Consider the following 23,839-nt stretch of genomic DNA (forward strand, 5'->3'; position numbering starts at 1 on the left):
TCTCCCCCCATATCCAAGTTGTGCCTCAAAAGGGGGTTAGTCTTCCATACAGTGATTTTAAGAATGTGGTAGCATTGTGGTTGGGTGCATATGTGTTGATCAAACAGACTTCAGTTTGTTCGAGATATCTGTGTACCAGTACCATTCTAAATTCATTGTATTTGTGTTGGCATCCATCAATGTGTTTACATCTTCTTGGTTGTCAAAGAAGAGGGGTTTCCCTTCGTATAGCACCTTTCATTTTGCGGGGTACAGGAGCACGTATTTTATGCCTTGTCACATTAGCATTTTCTTCCTGGGGATGAATTGCCCACTTCGTCTCGGAACTATGGTGTAGTCTGGGTAGATTGCTAGGGTGGCCGAGCCCCGGTTGATTTCTCCACCCTTTCTGGAGAGTTACGGGATCTTTTCTTTATCTCGAACATTCAGGATCTTGGCGATAATGGGCGGAGGAGGGGCACTCAGGGGGGTTCCTTGTGAGCGCTCTGTGGGCTTGTTCCACTGTGAACCCCTGAGACAGAGTGCCCATGCCTGTTTCCTGGAGGAGCATGTTTTCTATGTAGATAGTGGGGTCTCTCCCTTCTTCCCCTTCTGGTATTCCCAGGATTTGGATATTACTCCTTCTTGCCCTCTCTTCCATATCTTCGACCTGGCCTTGTAGTAACCTCACATTCACCTCTAGCACTTGTACCGTCTTCTGCAGTCGCTGACATTTCTGTCACTGTCTTTCCTTTTTTGCTCACCCTATCTGCCATTTTCCACAGGTCTTGTCTCAGGAGCCTGATAACGCTTTTGACTTCATCTAGGCATGTTTCCATGGAGGTTCTCAGGGCCGTTATTGCCTCTAAAATGCTGCCATTTGTACAGACTGCCGGGGGCTCTCATATTTCTTGGGTGTTGTCCACCTGTTCTGCTCCTGTCTCAATTGTCATCAGCTTGGGTACTCACTTCCTAGTGAACACCTCCATCTTAGTCTGTTTTGCCTGTTGTGCACCCTTTTTCCTTCCTCCCTGAGACCTTGGACTGGTTACTTTGAATTCCAGTTTGTATTTGTATTGGTGTTGGAGCCATCTCTAGGGCTAGTGCTTTCTCAGTCTATAGTTCTTTCCTATGTCTATCCCCCCGCCCTGTGGTGTCTCCCACCTCTGCTTCACCTCTCCAATTGTCCATATGGGGGAGCTTGCACTGAGCAGGGGGCTCCAACTTAATGTCTCTCTGTGCAACCTCTGGTGTGAGGGGTTCTCTTCTCCTCTGTTTGAGCTCAATGACTGTGCCCCCCCTCCTTCAATGCGGGTCAGTAACATGCCAGGGCACCCCATCTGATTCCTCCCTCTTGTTTCTAAGGTGCCATCGTGGTAGTGGCCAGGGTCGCCTTGCCTGTGTGTTGTTCCATCGGGGGGTCTTTCAGCTGCCGTTGTTGTCTCCTCGCAACTGTCAGTCCTCCATGCTTCCGCTGCTACCGTGGCTTGTTGACACTCTTGGGTGCCTCCCGTTCTTTGTGTGCTTGTTGCTTCTTTGTGGTGGCTCTCAGGCTGTGGGTTTCTGCTTTCCTTTTTGGTCCGGCCGTTCGTCCCTCATTGCGCCTCAACCCGTGATGTTGCTTGCAGTTCGATTTTCAACGGGGGTGTCCACTTAGTTATTGGCAGGGGATCTGCTTATCCGAGTACTCCGGTCCCTCTGTCCTGTACTTTTGAGTTTGTGCTGACCTTCTCTGTTCCTCTCGCCGTCCTTCTACACCTCTATGGGGATCAAGCTCCTTCAGTTCTCCCTCAGAATGTTGCATCCGCCCTTTTAGATTTGGCAGGCAGGAGCTTCTCATTCTCCATCTCTCTGTCTCGCTGGGTCTTTGAGGCTTTCGCTCATACCAGAGGTTCCCGCTGCGGTGCTGCTCTCCTTGATCAGGTTTTTTATGATCTTCTGCCCCTCTGGATACACATTTAATAATTTCTTTTAGGATCTACCTGAGGAGCTCCTGAGTAACGCTGCTGCACTACTTGGCGTTTTGGCCATGCCCCACATGATAACTGTTTTTGTTTTAATTTTGCAAAGTTACCCTTTATTCTTTTTTCATGGCTGAACTTTTAGACATCAGTCATATGTGATGGAAAGTAGTTTCAGGCCTTTGGCCAAGTCACTCAAATGCAAGGCCCAGTTCATTTTGTTTCCCTAGAAACAGCATTTTGATGTACCAGTTGAGAATTAAATGCTGCCCATTCTGTTTGGCAGTCATATCTGTGTGTTTTCAACGCTCTACATTTGTAGAAACAACATAGCCAAAAGCAGTTTATTTTTTATTTTTTTTATTTTGGTTGGCTGTAGAAACAACCTTTCAATATAAGCAAAAATTACATCATACAGTGTTTAAAACAGCAATACATGAAAATCTGCAGTAAACACAGAATACATATATTGAAAAAAGGTATATACAATCTGACATATTTTATTAGAAAGAGATGTTAAAACCAGAATTTAATTCTAGTTCTGCTTTAGATCGAGCTCATTTAAAAGCCTGTAGTTGCCAATTTAACCTACAAACATCTTGCACCAAACATTAGTAACCATAATTCTTCACTATTGGTCATAGTATAAAAGATAAAACAATGTGCAAAATATTTAGAGCGTAATGCATCAGTTAGATACAGATATTCCTTCTTGTTGTTACTAATCATGGCCCCCAAATATATGTAGGACGGTGTGATAGAGATGGAATCTCGTCCTAAAGTCCAGGTGAACTAGTTCTGTTTCGAGGATTTGCCATGATGGCGTTCCATTATTTGTGTTTTCGATAGGTTTGTAGACATAGCGTTTTCAGATGCTTAGGTAGCCAACCCTCTAATCGACCTTTGGAGATCACCCAGCATTTTAGAAAGGAGAATAAGATCGTCGGCATAGAGGATCCACGGGACTTGATCCGAGCCTAGTTTAGGGGCATCAGAGTTAATGCTCTGGAATTTCTCACCCATATCTAGAATAAACAAATTAAATATGGTAGCCACAAGGATACACCCTTGTTTTAATCCCCGGACTGTAAGAAGGGGAGTTGTTAATTGACCATGAAGGGTTAGCCGGACACGGATAGAAGGGTTTGTATGGAGGAGAGAGATCAATTTAGCAACCAAAAATGGACAATCCATAGATATCAATTTACGAAGTATTAGTTAACGATCGATAGAGTGAAACCCTTCCTTGAAGTCAACAAAAGCAATGTAAAGAGATTGCTTTTGATGGCAACAAAGAGCCTTGATAGAGGAGAGAGTAACAATATTGATCGCAGTACCTTTACCCGCAACAAAGCCTGTCTGAAACCTATCACGCATGTTGCTTGAATCAATCCACTGATGTAGGTCTTGCAAAATGATTGGTGCGTCCAAAAGGGCGATAGGCCTGTAGTTGGTTGGATTCTGCCGGTCGCCCTTTTTGAATATCGGTCCAATTAGATAGTTACACAAGTAAGTAGGAATTTTATATTGAGCAGATACAGCATGGGTGAATATCTCCCACAAAATATTGGCCCATAGGTCAGGATGCTGCTTCAGCGTGAAGTTGGAAAGGCCGTCAGGGCCCGGGGCTCTGGACCTACTAGCTTTGTGAATGTAGTAAAGAATGTCTTCTATAGTGAAAACTAACAAAAATGGTCCCTCTAAATTCGGTGCATTAGTAAGCGGGCAAGAAGTAGGCGCTGCATATAAACGAGAAAAATGAGCTTGCCAAGCAGACAAAGAAACATCATTAATCTGAATTGAGCATTGGGAGTTGATGTGGGTTTTCGTAATTAACGCCCACATACCTGCAGAATTTTTCACAGCCACTTGGCTCAACATACTCTCTCCATCAATCTGGAATAAGTGGACGCGATAGGCTCTCCTCCAGTTTCTATATTGGGTCTCAATTGTTTTTATTGAAGACCATTGCAACTCAGCTGGTAAAGATGCTACTAGTTTTTGCTCTCTCTGAAATTGAGCTTTTCTTTTCTGCATATTAAGATCAAAGGTATGAGCAGTGATTCTAAAGTTGGTTGACTTAACAGCGGTAGTAAATTGAAACTGCAATTTTGTATAATCGAAGTCAGGTACTATCAAAGACTTAGGATCCGATGAGGCAAGTTTAAGCCTATCAGCAAGCTGTGTTAGTTTATGTCCGGACCAATGTAATCTGTTCTGACCACAATTAACCTGTATAGTTCCTGCGTAGTGGTTACGGGTTGGTTCTGAACATGGGTATTGCATTGCCATTTATGGTTTAACATATTGTGATCGCTCTCAAGGGTAGGAGAGACATGGAAACCTTTCAAGGATTGAAACAGCTGACGGCTAACATAAATACAATCAATAATTGCTGTAGAATTTCCTCTCTTCCAAGTCGAGTGAGGCAGACAATCCTCAGGAAAAGTGCCATTCACCTTGACCAGATATTTTGAATTAATAAAATTGTTCCAGCAGAGCAGCATATTGGAAGAGATGTTTTTTTTGCGGTAGGTTTAAATCGCCAGCCAATATTACATAAGAGAAGGGGGCTGATTGATACACTCTCTCCTACAGGAATTTGAGTGCTTTCAGAAATTGGTCTGTTGATTGGACCGCAGGATTCCAATACGCATTAATTACGAAATAGTTAACTTGTGTAATGGTCAACTGAGCAAGTTGCAAGTAAGGATTTGGAACTTTGTGTGATACAAGAGAGATATATGGACAGGGTTTCAGAAGTACCATTGGGCCAGACAACAGTCGGCCTTTAGTCGAAGCAATAGCTGGGTTTAATAAGATATGGTAACCGTCCCAAGAAGGACAATGAGTTAGCCAAGTTTCCTGCAACAGAATAATTTCATGATCTGGCAATTTAATAATGGAAGAAGACAAAAGGTGTCTGAATCCTCTCGTATTCCAGCTCAGTAATGAAAGAGTATGAACTATGGGGAGACTAAGCTCAATTGGTTGAGCACCAGCAGTTACATTTAGTTGGAATCTGGATAGGGCTTTTCAAAAAGGTCACAGATTTGAAAGGTTTGTCCGTCTGATGCTGTGGTGTACTAGGATTAGTAATTGGTCTCAAGTTATCAGTTGAAAGCTCAAATCCTAGTTCAAATAGCTCAGAGCGGGCAGCCCATAGTGTGTTCAGCACAACTCTTGATTGAAACCAGAGTAGGGTGATATGAAGGTCACAGGTAGAAAGAAATTCTACCTGTTCAATATCGGTAGTAGTAATGTCCTCGAGGGAACAAATGTCTCCAAATATTGCTAGAATGCTAGAAAGATTCAAATCATATTTTAGAAAAGGCAAAGCTCTGCATTTGATGATCAGAGAGTGGAATGCATGTTTTGGTCCAAGTTTATTTGGGGCAAGTTGAGAAACTAACTGCCCGTTATTTCGACTGGCAAGAGAGTTTGAGAAGGAAGGCAGGTCAGCAGGGTGGGTAGGAAGCAGGGGGGAAGGGTTGGAATTTACTATGGAACCTGGATTTATTAGAAGTTGTTCACGTGGTACATTATCGTGTTGAGTATTCGAAGTTCCTACGGATAACTTTTGCTTAAGCATATCTTGCTCAATAGCCATGGATTTAAAATATTGGGGTGAGGGCACCACTGTTCCATCAGTAAAGCCATTCATAAGCATAGAATCAACTATCGGTTTAGTATCATTTTCTGTGTCTCCCATCTTAGCCGGCAAAGAAACAGAATCTTAAGGTTTGGTAAAGAGAGATGTTGAGAGAGTAGGTGCTGCACGGGGATTAGAAACACCACTGTTGTCAATTACGGTGCTCTTAGTCTTGTCAATCACAGCGAACAAGTTGGTAGATTGAGTAGACAAATACAAATCAATCTCCTTTCGCAGGGCAACATGTCTCAGACATAGCTCAGAGTCTTTAGACTCATTGGTTTCTGGTTTACGCAAATAACAGGGCAAATGCATGTCCAGGAGAATGGGAGACTTTTTTTCCATTTAGGGCCACAATTCTTTCAAGGGAGCGTATGTGGCAGGCAATACCTTTTGGAACTGTGTCCTTCAGCTTCTTTTCAGCTGCCAGTTTAGCATATTTGTTTTGGACCACCTTAGCGGCCATTGTGATTTTTTTTCTAGACAGTAACTTTACTGCTTTTATGAAAGATTTGCCAATGGATGGAAGAATCCGTGAGTTTGGTTGGTTTTTAGGTTTTTTCTAATTTTTCTCACAAAGGGCATTTTAGACGGTATCTTGGCTGGGTGGTGGTTTTCCAGAGAATATAGTAGAAAGTTATTTTGATGGAATCGGGGAAGCCCCAGGGTGGTTGCTGGAATTTGGGACAACTAAGGGATGCTTAGCAACAAGGTTCATCTCAGGGCAGCCAACAATCCGAATTACTTGGGGAAAAAGGGAAGACCAGTTGAGAAAGGATAGACAGGGTCAAAAGTAATAAGGTTTCAGCTGATTTTGATCCAGAATCGGATTGGTCTGTTGGGCATTTTTTTGTAGATGGGAACATAATTGAGTTTGCCATCTGGTTAATTTCACAAGCTGCCTGTCCTGTTTTACCAGCTTTGTGTTCAAGGTTTTGTATAACTTGAACAAAGAAGAAATGGCAAGGTTCATAGCATGCAGTGTAGTTTCCACCAGAATGGTGGACGACACTGTTTCAGTAAGAGGAAGAGTAGGGGGAGAAGGGGGAAGAATAATATCAGGATTCGAACCAGGTAAAGGATTAGGCGGGGTCGGGGCGGTATAGGAAGAGATTGACATTGAGTTTCTATCAGAATAGAGGTGGGAGTCTTCAGGTACATGGTAACTGGACACTCCTCATCGCTGTCCAAAAAAGATGAGTTAGAGTGGAGTTCAATCACAGCTTGGTCAGTTGTCAAACCCGCGGTGGTAGGAGCTGACGGAGGGAGAGCCGGTATAATCGGCAAGAAGGAGCAAGGTGCAATCAAGGCATCCGTTTGTTTTGGAGGAGACATTAACGCACCAGCAGAATCCCCTCAGAAATGGGAGTTAGAGACTTTTGCTGATTCTCCATATTTGTTAGTAATAAGGTTTCACTCCCTTTAAGCATGGTTACATCCGAGATCGGTAATGTAGAGAAAGGCAGAAGTGATGGCACAATATTCGCGACAGTTCCACAGGTTATGGAAGAACTCGTTCTAGCTAATATATAATGAGAGCCTAAGGGGAGCACCATCTGCTGTATGTCACGGGACATTACCTTCGTAACAGGACCATTGTGTTTTGCCATTCGTGAAGCAGATAAAGCATGAAGATGCGGGGTGCTGCCCATTTGTTTTCTTTTAAGATTGTTAGCTGTTGGGGGCAGCGGCTTAGAGATGGGCATGTCTGTTTTCAAAGAATACGTGCGTCTCATTTTGCAGCTTCTCGTAATGAATTGGGTTAAGCTCGGGTAGACTTAATAATAGTAGGGGTGTCCACAGAAATAACTAATAACAGTATACACTGGCCAGAGCCCTGCAAACAGCTAACAGGTACTTAGAGATCACTTGTGACTGTATATTTAAAATAGAAAAATATTAAGAAACAATGTCTCAGTAAAGAATAAATGATGGTATTTAGGAGAATCAATCACCAGATTTTCTAGACAACTGCAAATAGTCTTTGGAGGGCAGTATCGTCCATATATGCAGGGTAAGAAATGCCCGACAGCTTGAGGAGCTGCCAGAGTCCGACTCTCCTCCCTCACCCTGCAGGCGTATACAATTAAGATAGTAAGAACTATCAGAGTAGCAGCCTGGTAAAGTGTAGTTGTAGTACTCTCACGGTTATTTGAAGGCGATAGACGGAGATCTAACTTGCGAATAAAGTGACCTGTGTCACAGGTGCACAGGTCACAGCCAAACAGCTAAACAGAAGCTAGCTTCAGCCCTTACAGCCTCCAGGGCTTAAGGCTGCAAGGGTGAATGAGCCGGCAATTAGAGCTTCCTTCTCGGATCACGTGATCCGCCACATGACCGGATGATACTCCGCCCCCTCCTGGGAGTGATTCAGGCAGCAAGAGCAATGCTCACAGTGCTGTGTTATAGATGCTGGAGCCAGTAAAATCCAAGCAGTGACAGTGTCAGCACACCTTCCAGGAATGATTATCAGCGCTGCAAGGGCGAATGAGCCGGCAATTAGAGCTTCCTTCTTGAGTCACGTGATCCCCCACGTGATTGGATGATGCTCCGCCCCTTCCTGGGAGCATTTCAAGCAGCAAGAGCAATGCTCGCAGTGCTGCATTATAGATGCTGGAGACAGTCACATCCAAGCAGTGACAGTGTCAGCACACCTTCCAGGAATGATTAAGAGCGCCGCAAGGGCAAATGAGCTGGCATTTAGAGCTTGCTTCTCGAGTCATTTGATCCATCACGTGACCAGATGATGCTCCGCCCCCTCCTGGGTGCTATTCAGGCAGCAAGAGCAATGCTTGCAGTGCTGGGTTATAGATGCTGGAGCCATAAAATCCAAACAGTGACAGTGTAGGCAAAACTTCCAGGAATGATTAACAGCCAGTTTCCTTTCTGTCTGGGGGCTGTATTTGAACCCCACAATATTTCTCCTCTGTGAAAGGTACAGTGAGTTACAATGTGGTTGTAGACCCTCGCGAGTGGCCACCTTCCAGATAACACATTATTTGTCCATGTTCGTTCTCGTTATAGAGCCTCCCAGACTCTAATTCTCTACAGCCTTCCTTCCCTTTCGGAAAAAGAAACATGCAGTATCGCACAAAGGGTCTATTTATCAATAAAATATAAAATAATTACGCGTTTATGAAATTTCAACTTCAATGAAGAATGATCAATGCACTGGTTATTTAAATAGATGTTTGTAAATACACGCATCAACATCTGTACATTTGGTTTAGCTTTCAAGCCCATCCACTATAAATTGAAAAATTGATGAGGACTTCAAATAAAGATTTCATTCGATAATACAAAATTGACCCAGAATATCCCTGCCTATCTAAGTTTCTCTAATTCCCCTTTATTTAAAATAGATGCCTCCTCCCTTACTCAATGGACATGTGATCATTTCTTTTTTTGTTAATCTTTATTTTCAATTTATAAATATTAAACAATTACAATCAGTGAATACATGACTAGATTAAAATTCCCATCAATTCATAGTTTCGAATAATACATAGAAACCAAAGATTGACAACTTCCAATTATATACATAAACCACAAATATATACATTCCTTTGCCCCCTTTACTCATTCATATCAAAACAGACTAATATATATCTATGAATTTCCCCAAAATCTTTTCAAAAAGAGATTATTTTCTTTCTCTCCTATGAATCGTCCTCTCCATATCAGCCATTTTATGCATTTCATCAATCCAATCCTCAACGTCAAGGGATACCCTTGATTTCAAACATCTCAAGATCATTTTCTTTCCTACTGTAGCACCTCTAAATAACAATTTCTTTTGACAGTTGGTCACTTCTTCCAATAACTCATCTCCTCCCAAGATCAGTGTTTTAAAGTCATAAGCAGGATCTCATCTGATATCTCACAAATATCCAACCAGAATTCATGCACTCTCCAACATTCCCACAACATATGTGGGGGTCCAATAGACTGGATTAAAAATCTTGATTTGACGGAACTTTTAACACAAACTAATCGAACATAGATTGACATTACTGCGCATGGTCGCCCATTGTTCTCAAGAAATTTCACAATCGAGTCTCCTATTCAAATCTTTCCGTAATTGACAATTCTCCTTATATCATGAAACAATGTGTTTAGAGATTCTACTTGCCAAACCTCCTTCACCCTTTTTGATATTGACAGAAAACATTTAAAAATGTAGCCATTTATCAAAATCCACCTCTCCTATTGCCTTTTTCAATCTCCTATAATCCATGGCAAAAAAGTTATTTATATCCTATTTATTCTTAACTTAATTTGCCATAAGACAATTCCCTTATTTTGCAGGTCTCCAATCCATCTAACCCCTTCCAAAAACCATTCTGGCCAAAACAATGTTTTCCCATTTTCTTTAATCCAAGCGTTTGCCCAAATGGAAGCATCTGGGCCCTTAAGAGCATCAACACCCAATAAACCTGTTCGTTCTTTCCAAGAACATCGTACAAATTCATTTGCAGGGTTAACCTTGCTCCCTGGTTTTGATGTGGTTGTTAAAAGTGTCCTTGGCATTAATGGCCAGGCAAAACTGGCTTCAGCTATCGCCCAATCATTTGTATTATTTTCCAGGAATGGAAGAAAGAAATTGCCATGAACGCTGAATAATATGCATGAAAGTTCGAAACACCCAGTCCACCCTTTTCAAGAGGCAATTGCAACTTCCAAAGTTTCAGTCTCCGAGGTTTATTATCCCAAATAAAGTTCTGCATGAGCTTATCAAACTCTTTCCAGTACCGTGGACAATTTTCAATGATAGCATGCCAAGCACAAAGTTAATTTTAGGAGCAGAATTCATTTTTAAGCCGTTTACTTTACACCATAAGGATAGGTTTAATATCTTCCATCTCTCCAGATCTAGTCTAAAACCTTCGCTCAATTCTTTTAGATTTTCATGTACCATTTCCTCAATCTTTGGTGTTAACGATATACCTAAGTGTCTCATCCTGTCCGAGCACCATCTAAAACCCAACAAAGTAACCCACAGCTTATTACAGGTTATTGTCAATGGTATCACTTCCGACTTCGCCCAGTTAACTTTATATCCAGATGAAACATTGAAACTTGACAGGAGTTTCAACAAGATAGTGGATGTTCTAAATCTTTTAAGACCAGCAGAAGTTTGTCGATGTAAAACCAAAGCTTCTGTTTCAAACCCCAACAACTTATACCACTTAACTTTCTTTCATGCCTGTTTGCGATGGCCAATGGTTCTTCCGCAATGACAAACAAAGAGTGGGGATAGTGGGCATCCCGGCCTAGTTCAAATATATCCGAACTCAATCCACTTGTATTTATATCAGCTGTTGGTTTCAAATACAATAATTTAATCCATGATAAAAATCTCTCACCTAGGCCCATCTTGTATAGCACTGTATATAGATAGTTCCAATTAACACGGTGAAACGCCTTTTCAGTATCTAAGGACAGTATCGCAATATCATCAATTGAGTATGAGGCTTGTGACATTGTTTGAATAAGCTTTTGGATATTACTTGAAGCATGTCTTTTTTGAATAAAACCGGATTGATTTTCATTAATCAGCTTTGGAAGCAAAGCTTCTAATCGCCTAGCTTAAAGTTCGTTTTGCAAAATCCTTCTCAGCAATATGCAACATAGAGCGTAGGCGAGAAATATACTTCATGTTTCAAGAGTCACAATGGAATGTTTGTCCAATGGGGCTACCTTATCCCAACAGAAATCTTGTAAGTTTAGTTCGGACACCGAAAACATTTCACTTTTTTGTATTTTTAAAGCTCTGAAGAAAGTAGCAGAGAGGACATTTTGAGCATCATTCTGGGTTTTGCGGTAATTCAGTGGTAATTCTGCTGAATGACCATGAAAATCAGTTACTGTTACCAACACTTGGTTCTATGGGTTTACCATGGGATTACAAGTGGTGGTAGGGGTGTGTCCCATTTGTGGAGACTATAGGTCTCCATGAGGTGTGTGCAGTAATTCTGCCAATTTTTGGAAGAAAAGTAGAGGCTTTACCTCCACTTCTTTGCTGGAGATAAATCCTAAATTTTTCCTCCCATCTCCTAATTCGACAGTGCAGTAAAAGATGCCGGTAGTTCCATTACCACTAACACAAGTGCTAGTAACAGAATTACCAACACTTTTTACCACCCCCACAAACTCGTATTGAGGACCATTGTGGCATGCAACAGACCATCATTGCATGTAAATGTAAAGCCCTGTAAATGCGGGAGACCAAAAGGGAGGATTTGTAAAAAGACGTGTTGGCTTTGTATATTTAAATAACACACTGCCCAATGGGAAACACGCTTTGTGAGTTAGGCTCTGTGTGTATTTTCGATGTGTTGATTTCAGCTAATTAACAAACTATATTAACATGTGTTTTTTTTTCTAGAAAAAGGAAAAGGCATCCATTATTAAGAAAAATAATGCGTATGCTGTGGCAGTTGCAAACTACGCACCAAACATTTCCAAGGACTCTGCTTTGCCTACAATTTCCAAGAGTGCTGCTGCAGACCCCAATAAGGCAAAACCAGAAGCTAAACCTGCAGAGACCAAGAAGACCTTTAACAGTGTCAGCAAAATTGACAGAATGTCACGAATAGTGTTTCCTCTCCTATTTGGCACGTTTAACTTAGTGTACTGGGCGACATATTTAAACAGGGAGCCGGCTATAAAGGGGCTTGTGATATCAAAAACAAAATAGATACTAACTTATGCTGAGACTGTGTAGTCTTTAAAACTCAGATAGGTCCTTTTGTTCTGTATGACTGCTAACTGCTGACCTGTGAAATGATCTGTACAGTATATAAATATCTCTTGAATACATGGGGGAAAACCATGATAATAGAAAGGGGCGGCAAGTGGGTAACGTCCATAGTAAAGAGAGTCGGCCATTTGCTTTAGACTAGCCAAGCTGAAGTGATTTCAAAAGACACTGTGCATAGATTGATTGGTATTCACTGCCCACTGAAGAGAGATAAATGAAATTCCTACATATTTCTTCGTTAAGGAACTGTGTGCTTTTTTATTTAAAGTGTTAATATTTTTCTATGACATAACATTGTGCTTCAATGGAAGAAATGGTAACTTTGAGAAATCATTTTTTAACTAACTGTTAACACACTGTCGCCACTGTAAAGTATGCAGTATGACTAGATAAACATGTAGTGTTGTTTACATGTACATCGAAGTGATTTCACGCTACAGTTTAGGGATCTGCGTTCAGCACAGAGTCTATGCATTACATGTTGCAAGCTGTGTAAAGGACTCTGTTTCTGCCCATGCATCTAGAAGAGCTGAAGCTATGGCGGTGTTCATACTACGAGGAGAGGCTTTCGAATACAATCTATTTCCTTTGGCAGAAAAGCAGGTGCTACCTTGTTCTTTTCCCTGTCCCAGACCCCTTTCTGTTGCTGCTTCACAAGCAATGCTGCTGCTGCTGCTGTTTCAGACCCACTGTGTACTATGTGTAGCAAGTTCTCAGGATTTCCCATGTGAGTGTGTCACCTCTCCTGGCGTTCTGTTTATAGTACAGTCCTATTCTACAAATCTTCAGGCTTCTTTCTTTATTCCTAATTGTGTTGGTCCGTGCAGTACATTATTTTACTATTTAATGCATTTGTTGTAGTTGCGTTTGTTTTATTTTAAGTAGCATGGGCAAAATTATAGATTTTTGAGAAAACTGCTACATTTGATGGTTATTAAGCTATGTTATAGCCTTTATTCGTTTCCCTCAAATAGATGTTACTGCAAGAAACATTAAACAAAGGAACAACAGTTTCCCGCGTTTTTGCTGTAATTGGAGTATGCTAACAAGAAGAGCTTGCCCAGTTCTGTGACTCGGCTTGCTCATGACAACAACGCCATCATGCATCTTTTTTATTAGTAACAGTCAGTGAGTGATCAGAACTAACTTGCTGACTGGACATCTCTATTATTGTTGGGGATATGGACAATTCGATTTCTGTTGAGTCTATTAACTGAGATTTGGCTGTTCCTGATGCCGCTGCATAGAGACATTGGGCCTGATTTACAAAAGCGTTTTTGAATGGGCGAATCTCATTAAAAAAACGGGTTGTAAATCAGGCCCGATCTATACAAATGAATACTCTCCAATTTTGTGAAATTGCATTTTACAGCATGTGGGCATTTGTTTTCATTTTCGAATTACTACTGTCTTACATCAAACTGAGCTTGGCCGCTCAATCGCATCAACACGATTTTCATATTTTGCGCAAGAATGCAACACATTTGTCTCATATTTGAAAGAACATGATTAAAGTTTTGTAGACTGCCCTTTTTGCACAGCTTTGGAAAGGTGAAGGAGGAAACGTTTAGTCAATTTTCACCTCTTTATCATTGCCATGATAAGGACCTGTCGGTTGCCTGCATCATATGATTGTGGTTTCAGTGCTGAGGACAGCTTCATGCCCGTATCTATTTTTTTTAGTTTGCATTGCATACTCGCAAATTAATCTGGGATTCCTTGCACGCCTCAGCACTGCACACCCAGACAAAGGTAACACCATGATGCACAGTCAGTTATAGCAAGAATCGATTGTGTTACGAACAACACTTCAAACAGGAATTCAAAAGAAACTATGTACCTTAAAGGGGGGATATGGCAGCATCCTTTTGCAGCCAACTCATTCTTTTATTGTGTGCTCCCCACATACATGCCTTTAGCACAAACATGGGTAACCGGAGGAATGGTGGCCTGACATGGGAATGTGCATACTGTTGTCATGTTCACACACGTTCCTGAATTGCACAGTAGGTGAGCAAACACCCTGTTTGAAATGTTCTGGCCCCAAACTAGTGTTTACCTTATAATGAAAGTCTATCTGTTTCTAAAGGAGAACCACTTTTGAACAAATTCAATGTGGGTGCACTTCGTAAAGTTGTCGATAGTTGTGCAATAGACAGCCATACCATACAAACTCATAAAAGTTATCTTAGATACCCTTCCAAACGTATACTGTTTCTTATAATATCTTGACAATGGAAACACGAGTCCTTATATTATTTAGTATATGCCTGCACCAAAGTTATGCTTTTTCTGTGATGACAAAGGGGACACCATGTGAATCCTGCGCTATTGTTGTCTCTGATTACCAGTAATGAGAGTTTAATTCTAGAATGTCTATGTTGGAACTGCTCAAGTAAGTGCCTAATGTTACGAGACCAACTTATACAATCTTTATCAACATTAATGCACCGATATTTAAAAGTGTGTGTTCATTTACACTGCATCATGAATTGTTTCCTTGCTGTAGTACACTTTGCTACATTTGACTTCCCACACTGGGCTGTGGTAGGACATGATGTCTTGCCTTGTTACGCTATGATATGTGTTTGCTACAACGTGCGATGTTGCATAGTTCGACTAACTTGATATTTGGTTTTAGACACAACATACATACGTTTTATATTTTATAAATGATTGCAATTGTTAATATGTTCAACCCCAATTCCAACACTGTATTATCCAATGTACTATTACACTATATGGAGTGGGGGTGAGGGGTATCATACCCAGGAATATAGCACCAACATCACCCCAACAGTGTCATGTAAATGTATTTCCACACTTATGCTTATTTAAGTGTTCTTCTTCATATAGCCTCAGTTCGGTTTGTGGAGACTACACAGGACATCAGGACTCCAGAATATGACTTGCAGTTCTTCAATGACCGCATTGGGCTCTCCCCATGTTGGGAAAGTTTGAAGTAAAAAGGCATTGACTTGCCTAGTGAAACTGAGTCACTGGTTCACATCATGCCATTAGCCCAGATGCAATCATTCATACAGTAAACCTTTACATAGATTGACCAAAATGGAACTGTGCACTGTTTCCTGTGGCACACCAGTTGGCCGATCATGTTCCCTCTGTCGCTAACCTTGCCCCATGCATTTCTCTTCTTTAGACAGTCACCTTGGGCCTAGAGGCGTAAATCACATCTGCCGTAGCAATCACTGAACTAATCTGTGGTGGGTGGATTGGGAAAGTTCATGACACCCAACTCAACTTGTCATCAGTGTACACAGTGTGCATATCAAGTACATCATGCAACCAACCGAACTGCCTCTGAATACACCGAGATGGTAGTGCTAAACTTGCCATCTAGAAAGCAACTCTAATGTACATCTCCCTTCATCAGTGCTGGAAAGAAATTCATCTGCATCCCTCCAGTTCTCCTGGAACAGTATTGACTACCTCTGCGGTATAGTAGTTTTTGAGCTTCAGAAAACCTGCATTGCTTGCATGGCAATTACAACAAGCCCCTACCAGGTCAAGAAAATCAAAATCTCTGCAGATCAGCATAACACTCTTACATCATGAATGGCCAATTTGAAAACTAGAATCTGAAATATAAACAGGAAAATGCCCTTCTGCCTTGTTGCAGATTAACCTTCCAACACACATCAGGCAGTCTCCAGCTACACATTATACGGGAAACTAACACTATGCTCTTCAAAGATCACCTCAACGAAATGGTGACTCACTACCCCAAGGCCCCATCCATCAACAGAATGAAGCCTAGTCCTTCCTCTTTCCAACTCTAGCCTTAATCCATCCAACTCTCTGTGTATGCTTCCTTTTTCTTGCACAGTGCTCCATTGCTTGGTGGCTATGTTTGCAATGTACTGCATAAATCCCTACAAAATGGATTTCCCCAGGGGCGTTGCTAGGGGGGGGGGGCTAAGGGGGCTATAGCCCCGGATCTTTTGGTTGTAGCCCCGGATAGAATCTCAGGAGCTACAGCCAAAAGACTAGCTAGCCCCCAGTCCCAACAGTTCCGACATCAGCTTAGCCCCGGGTCTTTTCCAGACCTAGCAACTCCCCTGGATTTCCCTTACTTATCACAACATCTAACCTACACCTGAGTATGGGGAATCCATTCACAAATGTTTGGGAAGACTCTCGGAAGTTACAACATTGGCTTCTTTTGCATGCATGAGTGAAGAAAGAGTGCGTAACCTATGCCAAGACATACACAGCTCTCCCAGAAATACATTCAATTGTGAATAGGGGCTTTGTGAATATGTTTTAAATCATAATAATTAAAAACTGTGAATCTGCATATTAACGTTTTGTTGAGCGTCTTTGGATACACTGAGGTGAAAAACGAAGATATGTCTTTCCATTTGCTCTGCTTTTTGGATCACACAAGTTGCAGATTGTTATACCTTATATTGGACTAACTGAAAACTGAATGCAGAGATGGAACAAAACTCTAGCTTACGAAGTCCCACAGACCTCTCCATCAGATGTTGCAGAGTGAAATGATTTACAAAGGAAAACCACAGCACAGAACATTTTCAAACGTAAAATAAAAAAGAACATTTAATTGGCTGGAGCAACAGAATGAATGGAATGTGGGCTTGGAATCGCTTTCTTAACTTAACATGATATACCATAACAAAAAAGGTGTATTTGTAGTGTACGCATTCACCCCCAGAGGGGCATCTTGGTGATATTAACAGATAACAGATCTTTATTGTCGTCCAACTTGATGGTACTCATTAAAAGTCCATAAAAAAACAGTACACGTTCTGAGAGTTGCATTTAACAGGAAAGGGAGAAAACAATGATCATTTTCACATGTAACCATTAAGTTAGGTGCAAGCAGTCTTAAGATGGGCCTTACTAGTTTCCTAAAATTACTGATGTTACTTTAAAAGGTGTATTGCAGTGAGAGGTTTGAAAACACATAATTGGGAAACAGGGTCAGTTTGTATGATAATCACAAATTCTAAAAATGTGTGTTGTCACCTCTACATAGCGTTTTAGTGATTCCAATGTAGGGCTAAGGTTTGCTCGCTGCTTTACAATTTGGCACAACAAAAATGTGTTCTAGGTGTTAACTGATGGAGTCTCCAATGCTACCTCACTATGCCTGAGGCTTCACAATGGTCTCCTGACTTGCATACAGTGTAGCAAATGAAAAATAAAGTTACCCACTTTTGGACGGTGCAGTGTTCGCTATTATCTCAGCTTGTCTCATGCTCGGTAATAGATGCCAAACAGTTGAGCTTAGCCACTCAAGATTTTGGTTGTGTTTGTCCTGTGCCCTTCACTCACTAGGGCTTCTGCCAGTAGTGTCAGGCAGTTGTTGGTGAGAAATGGTGCTTGAGTGGAGTCTTATGACTTTGTTGATGTGATTGCATTGCTGAACCTGGGCTCAAAGTTGACCAGAGTGTGTGATAAATCAAATATTGATCTTAAGACTGATGTCTTTTAGGTTAAGTAATAAAATAAATAAATTAATAAAAGGTACCAAAATCTGCTACATATTAGACTTTAAAACTGGACTAACACAGCATAACATTTTTCTTTGCATTTCTGCTTTTTGAAGAAGGGATGTGATTGTAATATTTACTATAACTCCAAACGTATTTTTTCAGATTTGATAGCTGTATGTGTTTTGGGGCATGGATCCAAACCTGGTAACAGGATCAACCCATATATGTGTGTAGTATAGAGTGCATTCACATAAACAGACTTGCGCTTTCAGGGATGTACATGAGGTATGTTTTCTGCTTCTTGCCGAAGGAGATCTGTGCTTGTCTCAGTTGAGATCTTACATCAGAGGCAAGGGAGGTATATGAATTGATGATCTGCCTAATGAAAGTAGACTATAAGTTGTAATGCACCATTTGGTTGAATATGGTTCTGTGGATTAATTTATGAGTAAAGCAGATAACCCTGCAAATGATTTGAGATTTCATGAGGATCCTAAATTTTGGACCCTTTTGGGGGGAGATTGGTTCTTATTTGTTTCTTCTAGCTTAAAAGGTGGTTGTAGCATTCTGTATGACTTATCTGCAGGGGCTGTGATGCCTTCCCAAGCTCATTTACAAGAGCCTTGAATAATCAAGTTGAATATTGATGGTGTATCACACTATTACTCCTCCACCTGCCAGTGACTGATCCTCTCTCTGCGACCACTTCCTCTGACACATACCCATCAATGTTCAAACGATGCTCCACAAAACCCAGGCTCAGTCATAGAATCCTGATAAAGGTATACCTGAGTCATTCCCTATTTATCTTGACCCATTCCACTACAAACCCTCCAATATCTTCCAAGCCTCAGATGTTCTCCGAATTTTTGAGTTACATCATTTGGTGAAGACCCATTTTCCACAGTCTCTGCTCCCTTCCTTCTTTGAGCCTAAAACCATGCCCCCCCAAAAAAACACACAAAAAACTATTGTTAAAAAGCTAACAAAAAATGCAAAATATGTTCTCCAAACTACGTTCTTGTTGGTGAAGGGAATAAGCAATTAACTTTACAATAGCTTGTAAAAGGTCACCGTTCTGTCTAAGAATGCCTTCAAATCAAAATCATAGGGCAGCCTTTAAAACAAATGACAAAACAACTTTCCAATAGACAAAACCTATTCTTGTATGTGCACTGAAAACATAGGTGACGTTCTTAGGTGAACATCGGCTTCACAGAAAAAAAATTATGAATTGTCAGATGCATGTTCCTCAGGAAAAATGAACTACACCTACAATTGCTGATGACACCTTTACTGCAATCATATTTTATGCTGAAGAAATTGGACACCTAAGTACGTCCTTTAGTCATTTTTTTAAACGTATGCTATGTTCACCTTGATGTTATGCCTAATTTTTTAATTCTGATATGACTGTATTTATTCAGCAAACAATGCTGCAAGACACTTCCAGTTCCAATGTGTAAAAATTAATATTCAGGCAATCACACATATAAGGATGCTTTTTGCTAAAACTCACAATAATACGTTTTTCTTTTGTAATGTTGTTAAATATCATTTTTGCATTTATTTTTCATAATATACTTCAGAACAATGTTAATGGGTTCAGCGCATTAAAAGCAGCCACATTTGGCTGTAAGTAAGTAAAGGAAATGTGATCTTTTGTAAAAAAAATTCGACTGGGACTATCCAAGTAAATAATGGGATCATTTTGAAAGTGCAGTTCAAGGAGGAACCAGTTGTTTTACACCAGCAGTTTTTGAAGCCAAACTCTTATTTTCATTGCTAGCATCATACCTTATTTTTATTTGGTATGTTTATCTGGTTTTGATTGGGTTCATGTGCTACCACCCAAAAGGTATCACAGTTCTCAACCTAATATATCATAGTAAACAGTAAAGTAGAAAAAAGGGCTTACAACAGCAATGTGTCATTTTTTCTTCTAAACGAATTCAGTTCTCTGATAGATCAGATATTGTCTGATATTTTACTCCAGGGTTTCACTTCTGTAACAGCACATGATGTTTAGAGTACTCTAGGTCGTTTGTACCAGTTGACAGAGAAATTAAATCTCATATCAGTTTGTTGTTCATGAGAAGACATATGCTATTTTATTCTTTCTTAGTACCCAGGGGGGCGGAGGGGAACCAGCCAATGAGGTTGCTTGGATGGTGGGCTGAATTGCATGATCCAAGCTGCATTCCAAGAAACATGAAGGGCGCTCTCACCCGACCGCTATCTTTCCCCTACGCCCTGGTCTCCAGCCTCTTGCCTCCCTAGCCCAACCCCCCACTTACCTGATTCTTTCAGTAGCAGCACCACCAACACTCCAGCTGCCCCGAACGATTTGGAGATGGAGCCCCGCCTTCCATCGCACACCGACAATCTTAGGTAAATATTTGGTTTGAATGTACAGGATGCTGCAAGTGTGGCCCTTTAATTCAAACAAAATACAATGCTTCCAGCACGCCGGGTTTTCAGATTGAAAACCCGGGTTGTTAATAGCAATAAAACCTGATAAGGACAGCTGGATTGGGTGGGATCGGCATTGGGGGCCCATTATTAAGACCCTCACTGCTCTTGGGCTATAACTTAGGCCCTGGGCCTTTACCACAGGATTGGGTTTTAATGCTATATTTTAAAAGGTCAGGTTTAGATTCAAAAAGGGTTCTGTGTGCTATAGTGAGAAGCTTAAAAGCTCTTCTAGATTGTACTGGAAGCCAGTGTAACTTTCATAGAACTGGAGAAATGTGCGCATCTCTTGGGGTGTTCGAGACTATACGAGTTGCTACATTTTTGAATGATATGATCTGTGATTCCAGCACATAGAGCATTACACTAATCTAGTTTAGAACAGATTATAGCACGAGCAAATACTAGCACAGTGTTCGGCAGACAGAAGATGGTTTATTTCTTTTAACAGCCTCAAGTGGTGTTACATGAAATAAGAATTCTGTTGCATGGTAAATCATAGGTAGTGTGGAATGTACATTATACCTAGGGTATTTCAATTATTGCAGTGCAAACTGAAACATTCTAGAAAAGAATACAAAGGTTCCAAAAGCGAAATATATCCTAGCACTGCCATCTGAAAACTTTGAATCTCCAACAGCCTTCACCAGTAAAGTGAACGGTGGGAGAACATGGGGGGCATACTACAAAACATCTCAAGATGCAGATGGTGAAGACCCCTGCCGAAGAGGCAGGGCTATGTGGGGGGGGGGGGGGCATGTTTGTGAACGTCACGAGACATGTTTTATTGACATGATTTTAAAGTACGTTGTGCACTCCTGCTGTTGGTATCTAGTGGACAAAATGCTATGCTATCTACCAATCAGTAGAATGACGTGATGTTTCTGATGCCGTGAGCACAGTCAGAGGGAAGGTGGGGCTATAAGAGCATGTGTGGTTTTACCATCGTGAGGAAGTCGAACAAGCACAAGTTTGTTGACAGTGTCAAAGCATTGTCATGCGCAAGATTTGTGGCCAGAGCAGTTTCGAGTGGTGTGGATGCATTGTGGCAAGCCTGGCTCAGAGGTGGGAAACTGGACATTATTTGCAGTTCCTATGTTAATCTGGCATTAATCGCCATAGGTGGATTAACTTGGCCGTTGTAAAATATGTTTTGCATATGAATCCAGCAACGGGAAATGTGAGGATGACTGTACCATACATATGGGGCATTAACTACCATTTATTGGGCATGTGTCTCGTCTTGTCATATGATAGCAGTAGCTGAAAGTGTGAGGCTCAACATTAGATGTGGCTATAACATGCACGGGAGGCATCAGGTTCCATTGATTGAGCATTGTCCAGGCATTTTCAGCTACAGAGTAGACTTTATGGCAACAACTGGACATGTGGAGTCGCAGAAAACATGTTGCAACTATATCATGCACATGAGGTAGGGACAGACATTACTGGGGCACGTGAGACTGACCGTGTCATATTATGATAACGGCTGGCGTGTGTGGCATTATTTAGCTATCATTGCTCTACCATACACAGGTGGCATCAAGTAGCACTCAATGGCATTTCTGAGCATTATAGCATATATTCAGTGTGTGATTTGACAGCAACTGGTCATGTGGGGTTGCATCATAAATGCGGTAATGCTTATAAATATTAACTAGCATTTCTGGAACATGTGAGGTTGTATAGCAACTATGCCTTTGAAACAAAACCTTGCATCTTCTATCACAGGCACATGATGCATAAAGTGACAGTTGTGGGGTAGGTTATGTTGATCTTGGATGGCTGCAACTGTCTGAAGGTGGCCTTAGCTGGCCAAATAAGGCTTTACTGTCACTTGAAGGTAGTGTCTTTGGTCCTTTTGGTTTTGTTGTTCGTACCTCAATCATATAATGAATTCACGCAAGGCCTGTCAAATCAGAAGTTACATCATGGTCAATAGCTTAAATAGCATTTTGAAATCACTTGTAGCTATTTGTGTCTTATCATTCTGAAGCTTAATTAGCGTTTTATACATCTCCAACCTTCTTTCCAGTGATGTCAGCCAGGTGAAATGCCATGTGACATGATTTCTGATGATGTCAGCAGGTGGTGATGAGGAAATGCTGACACGTCCTGTGATGTAATCCAAAGTATGTTGTCACTCCTGCTTCTCCTGGCATTTTGTTAAAATGACGTCTGTCAGAATGAGATCGCGCCAGTCATGCCAATGAATTCATAAGTGGAACTGTGGTAGTTTTAGAGTTACACAGGTCTCAATTTGCAAGTACCCCTGACAGGTGATTGATGAGAATGGGTGCACATCATAAAATCACACCTTTGGACGTGCTTAAAAAGAGAAAAGGTTGGCTAACATTTTGATAGTTCTGTTTTTGGTGTCTATGCATAATGTCTACACCAATACCTTGTATTGCATTTCATGTTATGTAATACGTTTAATGTTTTTATTCATTCAGTTTATGTACATAATGTAAATAGTATGATGTCCTTCACTAATTCACTCATTTCCTGAAATACATACAATGTATGTGGTGGTGTTTTTTTACCCATTCCTTTGACACCTGAATTTAGCAGTTAGCAGGCAAGTAAACTTCATTAGTGAATGCAAAGTCGTACCATTGTTATTTTTTTAAATGTGCTACTTTTTTGAAAATTGCTTTGTGCATACGTTGATATAGTATCACATTAAACATTTTATTACACTAAATCACTGGAGACTACTTACTTGTTATATTTCACTAGACAACTTGCATAAAGGATTATTTTCTATTTTAAGGGGTCATTCCCCATGTTAATGATCATCTAATTTAATATATTACTCACTGGTTATTTTATTCTGTATTCAATGTTCTTCTGCATTTTTTGTGTTTGTTAATACTGCCAAATGAAGTGGAACACTGGCTTTTATACACTAAACAATCATGTAGTTTAATTCCTAAACAGGGCAAAGACGGCAAGCTGTTGAAATCCTCCTTGATATCACAAAACCATTTCTGGTGCGGTATTTACTTGCTACAGTTTGAAACTGAAAAGTATTGTTAATAGTCTGTAACTTGTGATCATGTTAATATTCAAAAAGCTGTTAAGTTAGCGGGCAAATGAATTATACTGTTTGAATGTCACCAATGCTTGCAGTTTAAAATGTTTGTTTTTCACATGGCCAATACTGCTATATATTATTTTTTGTACTTCATAATAAAGATGATTTAAATACATTTAAATTGGTTTCTGCATTTGTGAGTGTATTGGTTTGACTTGTCTTCTTCAAATCGACCCAAATGGAATAAACCAGCAATTTAAAACAAGTTAATAGTGCATGATTTCTTCAAGGACTTCTAAAATAGGAAATGTGTTGTTACATGTTTTATTCTTTTATTGGTAGTCATTTGGTTATCATCTAACCTTTGACAAATCGAACAGACAAATACATAAAATAAGGTATCAACAAGATAAAAAAGAGAAGCATTAAAAATATGTTACATAACATAACATTACTTGAACAATATATTATAGGAACGATTCTTACGATTTG

General features: G+C 40.6%; 1 protein-coding gene across 3 annotated transcripts in view; it reads left to right on the top strand.

Moving 5' to 3' along the window:
* GABRA2 (gamma-aminobutyric acid type A receptor subunit alpha2) overlaps positions 1 to 23,528 on the top strand; it is a 686,792-nt gene extending 663,264 nt beyond the window's left edge. For all 3 annotated transcript variants that reach the window (XM_069631722.1, XM_069631721.1, XM_069631723.1), the window contains one exon: positions 11,981 to 23,528. In XM_069631722.1, coding sequence (XP_069487823.1) covers positions 11,981 to 12,292 — 312 coding nt within the window. In that variant the 3' untranslated portion in view covers positions 12,293 to 23,528. The remainder of the gene's footprint in view (positions 1 to 11,980) is intronic.
* The last annotated feature ends 311 nt before the right edge of the window (positions 23,529 to 23,839 follow it).

This window comes from Ambystoma mexicanum, chromosome 6q (assembly GCF_040938575.1).
Source record: "Ambystoma mexicanum isolate Mex_15411 chromosome 6q, UKY_AmexF1_1, whole genome shotgun sequence".
Taxonomy (NCBI): Eukaryota; Metazoa; Chordata; class Amphibia; order Caudata; family Ambystomatidae; genus Ambystoma; species Ambystoma mexicanum.